Source organism: Ctenopharyngodon idella, chromosome 14, assembly GCF_019924925.1.
Source record: "Ctenopharyngodon idella isolate HZGC_01 chromosome 14, HZGC01, whole genome shotgun sequence".
Taxonomy (NCBI): domain Eukaryota; kingdom Metazoa; phylum Chordata; class Actinopteri; order Cypriniformes; family Xenocyprididae; genus Ctenopharyngodon; species Ctenopharyngodon idella.
The window spans coordinates 5,846,658-5,854,334 of NC_067233.1; the positions used below are offsets into that span (position 1 = coordinate 5,846,658).

The 7,677-nt window shown below is 33.5% G+C and overlaps 1 protein-coding gene across 1 annotated transcript; it reads left to right on the top strand.

Moving 5' to 3' along the window:
• The first annotated feature begins 321 nt into the window (after positions 1 to 321).
• Positions 322 to 3,644, top strand: psmd10 (proteasome 26S subunit, non-ATPase 10). Its single transcript, XM_051918480.1, has 5 exons — positions 322 to 553; positions 682 to 780; positions 1,017 to 1,163; positions 2,358 to 2,524; positions 2,639 to 3,644. Exons 1-5 carry the CDS (start codon positions 440 to 442, stop codon positions 2,790 to 2,792), a joined length of 681 nt encoding a protein of 226 aa, XP_051774440.1. The 5' UTR covers positions 322 to 439; the 3' UTR covers positions 2,793 to 3,644.
• Positions 3,645 to 7,677: the final 4,033 nt, after the last annotated feature.

Genomic DNA, 7,677 nt, shown 5'->3' on the forward strand with positions numbered 1-7,677 from the left:
GAAGAATGTCCGTAACCAAACAGATCTCGCCCCCCATTGACTACCATTTTATTTATTTTTCCTACTATAGTAGTAAATGGGGGGCCAGATCTGTTTGGTTACTGACATTCTTCCAAATATCTTCCTCTGTGTTCAGCAGAATAAATAAATTCATAAAGGTTTGGAACTACTTTAGGTTGAGTAAATGATGACAGAATTTTCATTTTTGGGTGAACTATCCCTTTAAGAAAATCATACAGGTATTATGTAACCTAAAAACTAGCCAACTGAATGACTCATTTTAGGTGCTTTTGTTAGATATTAATTGTATATTTATTTTAATCGGGCGCCATTCTGCGACACCTAAGTAAGCTGTTTTATCCAATGACATTGCAGCTTGTATGTTTTTGGGCGGGACCATTTAGGCTGAATTGTCATACTGGTGCCCCCAAAGTCTGAGATGGAGGGCAGCGTATCAAATGTGGAAATCTGTAATTTAGCTTACACAGGACAGTTTGAAGAACTTAAAAAGTGCGTCTTGTCTGACAGCTCACTGGTGACGAAAACAGACCAGGTATGTGGGAAAGTGTTGGTACGCATGCACAGTGGTTAGCATGATGCTATATTGAAGTCTTTTCACTGAGTCAAAAGAATCTTGTCACCTGTTTGAAGTGCTTTAAATGTTGCCTCTGTTTCATACAGGACAGCAGGACTGCTCTGCACTGGGCTTGTTCAGCTGGACATGGGGATATCGTGCAGTTTCTGTTGAATCTCGGAGTTGAAGTGAATCTTCAAGATGATGTGAGTCAGCATTGTTTCATGGTAGCTATATACTGCATCAATGAATGTCATTGGTTTTAAAAAATATATATATATATATTTTACCTCAGTGTTATTATTACTGCTCTCCAATGCATTTATAAGTGCAGATAATGCATGACATCTATATTATGTGGTTAAATGTTTAGATAGTAGATACTTTGTCATTCACTGCATATCCTCTTGGTGGAGTTATTTACCATTTTATATCATTCCAGGCATGTTGGACCCCTCTTCATATAGCAGCATCTGCTGGGAGAGAAGAAATTGTTAGATCCTTAATATCCAAAGGAGCTCAGTTGAACTCTGTGAACCAGAATGGTTGTACGCCACTACACTACGCAGCATCTAAAGATCGATATGAGGTTATTATAAATTGTTACATACATTTTTTTTTTTTCTTAAAATTGTTAAACATTTTATATTAATATTATCTTATATTTTTAAGATATAAGATTATATTAATATAATGTTAATATATTAAGTTTTTAATATAAACTTATATAATTTTATATGAATATATTTCAAACTCTTTTTAAGTTATATTAAATTATTACATAAACTCTTGCTGAAAATTGTGAAACTTTTTTATATCAATATTATATTTGTTTTATATTTATATTGCCAACTCTTAGTTATATTAAATTATTGCATTAATTTTTTTTTAAATTGCTAAACAATTTATATTAATATTATCTTATATGAGTTTTTATGAATATATTTCCAGCCCTTTTTTCATCAGTTATATTAAATTATTACATAAAATCTTGCTGAAAATTGTGAAACTTTTTTTATATCAATATTATCTTATATTCGTTTTAAATTAATATATTGCCAACTCTGTTTTTTTTATCAGTTGTTAAATTATTACATACATTTTTTCTTAAAATTGTTAAATGTTTTATATTAATATTATCTTATATTAATGTTTATATGAATATATTTCCAGCCCTTTTTTAATCAGTTATATTAAATTATTACATAAAATCTTGCTGAAAATTGTGAAACTTATATTGCCAACTCTTTTTTTTAATCAAAGTTATATTAAATTATTATTACATACATTTTTTTCTTAAAATTGCTAAACGTTTTATATCAATATTATCTTATATTCTTTTTATATTAATATATTGCCAACTCTTTTTATTAAAGTTACATTAAATTACTACATCAATATTCTTAAAATTACGAGTTTTATATTAATATTATTTTATATTAATTTTTATATGAATATATTTCCAGCTCTTTTATCAGTTATATTAAATTATTACATACAATCTTTCTGAAAATTGTGAAACTCTTTAATATTAATATTATCTTAAATTCATTTTATATTATATTGTCAACTCTTTTTATTAAAGTTATAATAAAATATTACATAAAATTGTTCTGAAAATTGTGACTTTTTTATATTATCATTCTTATATTCATTTTACATTAATATGTTGCCTACTCTCTTTTTTTATCAGTTATATTAAATTATTACATAAAAAAAAAATTCTGAACATTTTGAAAAAAAATTTTATTATTAATAATAATTTCTTATATTTTTTTAACAGATAGCCCAGATTCTTCTGGAAAACGGTGCTGATCCTAATGCGACAGATAAACTGCAATCCACGCCTCTACACAGAGCATCTGCCAAGGGCAACTACAGACTCATTCAGCTTCTTTTGAAAGAGAGCGCTTCTACCAACATTCAGGACTCAGAAGGAAACACGCCCCTGTAAGTAGTGTAGAACCACTGTGTAGTAGTGTTATTTTTCTTTATTGCTCGTGATTATGTATAAATACCTCCTCAGACCTGTTCTGCATAAACAATTTTTATTGTTTTTGCCAGTCATCTTGCATGTGATGAGGAGCGAGCAGAGGCTGCAAAACTCCTTGTGGAACATGGTGCCAGCATCTACATTGAGAACAAGGAAAAGATGACGCCTCTACAAGTGGCTAAAGGTGGCTTGGGATCTATGTTGAGACGGATCGTAGAGGGCTGATGGACCTCAAGTGGAAACCGAGCAATGCAGCTTTTAATTAAGCTGCTGTTCAAGTATGATGAATACTTGTTTGGAAGGGTGTTTGAAAGAAACGCAGTAGAGAAACTGGTTTTTGGTGGAAGCTTTTAAGGATGTCTGCTGAAGAGAACAGCGTTGTGGTTCGCATTCTCTTTATGGCAGTTAAAAAGCTCATGACTTGATACGTTGGTCATTTTTCATGCTTTTTATCAGGTACATGAGTTTTAGGCTGCTTACACATAACATTCTGATTATTGTTTGTCTAGTTCAGCCATGAATGAATGATGTCTGTTAAACCTAAAGCTGATTTTTTTTTTCATTAGTATCCATGTGCAAAGGTCACAACCCCATAGTGTATTCTTCCATCTTGATGCTTGTTTTTTTTTTTTTTTTTTTTATAAGGGAAATAAACTGTAATTGAATACATGTGATTATGTTGCAGTCTTATCTGAGTGTTGTATTAAAAGGACACAAAAAATTATTACATAGACGTTCATCTTGATCATTCAAAAGTTTGGGGTCAGCAAGTTTTTCAAAAAGATGCTTTTATTAAAATAACAGTTAAGACATTTATGACATTAAACATATTTTTATTTCATAGAAAACCTATTTTAAATTGCGCTAATCTTTCACAATATTACCATTTCAAAATATTACTAAATATGGAAATGTGTAGGTTGCTGGATTGCTTAACTGAAACTCAAACTGATACTACAAAACTGAAATGTGGGTGAATGGTGTGACAAAAAATGTGGTCGCATGTTACCAACCTATATGTATTCATTTCTCATTGATATGTCAAATAAATAAATTAGCTGATTTTATTTAAATGAAGGATTGCAAAAATGAGTACACCCTTGATTAAATTAAACAAATGTGTAACATTCTAGTATATAGTATGTACTCCATAACTTTAAGTATACTCCTCTGATCCTTCTTGGCATTGAGTGCACAGGTTCATGACAAATTTTAACTCCTGGAAGATGATATCCTTGAGTGCCCTTGTGTTTGATCTGGAGTGTTGCTCAACCTTTCTCAACATCCCCCACACAGATTCCCAATAGTGTTAAGGTTGGGTGAAATGCTTTCACGGAAGGATTTTTACCTTGGGAGAATGTAGAGTCATTGTCAAAAATGTGTATTACATCAGACAGTGGTATGTGAATTCAAGACACGTTGATAAAGCACAACTTCCCCATTCTTTCAGAACTCGTATATCCCTATTTAAACCACCGAACTTCACTGGAGGGACCAGGCACTTCCCACTGTACTCCTCCCCCTTACATTTTGGATGCTGTTAAATCAAAAAATTATTAATTTGGTCTCTTGAGACCAGAGTATGGATTGCCATAAGACTATATTTTGTTAATATGGGCCTTGGAAAAGTTTCTTGTGCTTTGTCTACAGTAGGTAGTTCCTGTGTGGACAAAAACATTGCATTTCACTTCTGCACATTGCGTCTACTGTGTGAGATGACAGTCACAACTTTTTCCAGCTCTGAGACACTTGCTTGGCATTTCTCCTGTTCTTGTGCATAGAAACGATTTTAAGAACAAATCACGATTCACCAAAAATTTCGTAGTAAAAATCATTCTAAATTTACAACAAAATATAGGAACAACTGAAAGCACTCGTACGCAAAAAAGCACGTAGGGGAGAGTGGGGTAAGATGAGCCAGTGGGTAAATTCATCCACCCCCTGTATCTTGGCAACCGTACCCTTTTATTGCCATGTGACCATATATTTTGGAACTACCCATTATTTCTGCCAGACTGTGAAAAGGAGTCTCTTAAGTATAAACTGCTATAACTTTAATGTAATATTATGCAGCTGGGTTATTCTTTTCTTTCTTTTTTTTTTTTTTTTTTATTTAATTTGATAGGAACAGTGTATAATTCCACCAAATCCTTCTCTGATATGAACCAGAAGATGTTTCATCATATATATCTTTCCACCAGTAGTCCCTAATGGCCTAACATGGTCAACATTGCAGAAAAACTACCATGTCAAGAACATTTTGACTAAAATATTCATAAGTTTCAGTAACATTTATTCATTCTAATTCATTTTTTATTTAATTTTACTCAAATTCTCTGTTTAGTCTGGTTTTGGGAAGGTTACAACTTTGGTGTTCAACATATTGTTTCAGAAATGCAAACAATTAAAGATATTGAAATTTCAACTTCATTTGGTTGGTTTTATGTTGTTTAAGGTAGCTTTAAGAAAGGAAATATAAATATTTGTAAACGGATATTTGATTATTAAATTAGTTTTCAAAAGAGGTAATCTTATAAAAGAGGTTTTCTTCAAAATTTCACATGGGTTTGATTCAGATTCAGTTAGATGGTCAGTTTACACCCACCTACTGACTCGGCTCAACTTACCCCTAACGTGGGGCAAATTGAGCCACAGGAACACTATTCTGATCATTTAAAATGATAGGAATCATCCTGAAATTACTTTAAATATTTTCATTGTACTTCTGCCTCATTTTCCCTTATCGTGAGGACCACATAAGTAAAAAAAAAAAAAAAAAAAAAAGGCTCATCTTACCCCACTCTCCCCGACTCTGTACGTCCTTATAATCATGTTAAAAAGTTATATAAATATGAAATTTCATCCTAACAGGACTATAAAATATGTAATTATATTAAATAATCCATACATAAAAATTATATAATAATAATAATATTATTAAATAGCCTAATACAATTTAATCTTAAATACACTTCATCATATACAGTGATTATGTTCAGCTGCGAAGTTTCTCTGAATAACGCAGATTTACGCGTATGTACAGCTGGCTCGTGAGAGGTCTGTATGAAAGGTGTTTATTGTGAGAACCGGTGAGAATGGCACGCTTGGCATTGCTCGAGGATCAGGCGAGAGCGCGTCTTTAAACAGCGGCATGTCTGACTAGAGTGACGTAAGCCTGATAGGAAAGCGTGCGCGGAAAGCCCTTATATGGACATGGTTTGGGCGTATTTTATGCGTATTTAGAATACTCCAAATTCACTAAAATAAGAACGTGTTTAAGAACAAATTCATGTGCGTACGAACGTGTTGTGAATTTGGCGAGACCCAATGTTTGGTTACCCATATCCTTCAAAATATCTTCTTTTGTGTTCAGCAGAAGAAAGTTTGGAGCAACTTGAGGGTGAATAAATGATGGCAGAATTTTCTTTTTTGTGAACCCTTTAAAACTTTGCTTTGGTAATCCTCTTGTACCATTGTCATCTTTTGTGCAAAGAAATTGTTCTTCTGTTCTGACAGTTCTCTCCTATGTGGTTCCATTGTTGTCAGCATTAATCTTTGGGCTAAAACTCCAGAAATTACTCTTATTTAAATGTTTTGGTTCAACACACTCACTTGTTGATGACAAATTGCCTTTACCTTGCACCAGAATTTTTTTGTTTTAGTTTTATTTTGTAACTTTCAGGTGGGTGTACTAATTTTGCTGGAACATTGTATCTTCAAGGAGCCCTAATATGTCCTTTACATAAAGAGTAATTGCTGAATTTGGGGGGGTACTCATTTATGCTGGAGATGTATTCAGACAGACTTCCTCTTACATCAACTGCTGTTAAATATTACTAAAAAGGAACTGCTGACCACACATGGATTTTTATCAATGCATGTCATGCAGTGCTAGTTCCAGCCGCAAGTTTGTCAGAGAAAGCTTGACGTGGTAAATAGGGTAGTGGTGAAGAACTTCCACAGACACGAACCTTCCCCATGGCAATATCTCATAACCAACATAAAAAAAAAAAAAAACTCCCTATCCATCCACTGCTCTTCTGACATTTTAGGGGATAGCTCCACCATTTGGCTTACATTCATTAATATGGAGTCATTCCTGTATGTCCCAGGGTCTTATGTTTATATAGCACATAATGCACTCCTTAAATTTAAAAAAAAACAAAAAAACAAAAAAACAAAAAACAAAACACTGCTCCAGTAAAAGCCTGTTAATTGGTTAACAGCAGGTTCACAAAATATTGTCAAAAATGTAGCCTAATAGATCTTGTTACAGACTCACAGCGATGTAGAAATGAATGAGTTTTTTATTAAACATGGTAGATAAAGCAACAGGTAGGTGAGTATGGTAGTCAAAACAGGTATGCAATGATGCATGATAATACTGACAGTTCTTCGTTTCGCAGGCGGTTGGAGGAGATCTTGGAAGTGAGCAGCCAAACACACATAGGTGAGGAGAGTGGAGCCTGGAGGGAGTCCAGAGAATGAAGACACTGCAGACACAAAGGTAAGTGTTGTCAGGTAAGTAAGTATTTCTATAAACAAGACCAGACAAAGTACCAGAGTGAAGTGTGTGCTTAAATGCTGCCTGTGTGATGAGGTGATGATGATCAGGTGCAGGTGATTGCTGAGCGTGAGCAGGTGAGCAGAAGGAGGAATGCTGGGAAATGGAGTTCAGGGAAGGTGAGAGAGAGATGGTGACCATGACATTAATGGGCCATTTTATGCAATTTTACGGTAAAATGCATTTAAATGTACATGTTTTGTAAAGTGTAAGTTATCTTAATTGAAAATCGATGTTCAAACGGATCGTAGAGGGCTGATGGACCCCGAGTGGAAACAGAGCAATGCAGCTTTTAATTAAGCTGCTGTTCAAGTATGATGAATACTTGTTTGGAAGGGTGTTTGAAAGAAACGCAGTAGAGAAACTGGTTTTTGGTGGAAGCTTTTAAGGATGTCTGCTGAAGAGAACATTGTGGTTTGCATTCTCTTTATGGCAGTTAAAAAGCTCATGACTTGATATGTTGGTCATTTTTCATGCTTTTTATCAGGTACATGAGTTTTAGGCTGCTTACACATAACATTCTGATTATTTGTCTAGTTCAGCCAT

Excerpts from the sequence above, each read along its gene's own strand:
- psmd10 (XM_051918480.1), top strand. The coding sequence starts at position 440 with ATGGAGGGCAGCGTATCAAATGTGGAAATCTGTAATTTAGCTTACACA. Across the intron at positions 554-681 it reads TGGTGACGAAAACAGACCAG|GACAGCAGGACTGCTCTGCA; the intron begins GTATGTGGGAAA and ends TGTTTCATACAG. Across the intron at positions 2,525-2,638 it reads TCAGAAGGAAACACGCCCCT|TCATCTTGCATGTGATGAGG; the intron begins GTAAGTAGTGTA and ends TGTTTTTGCCAG.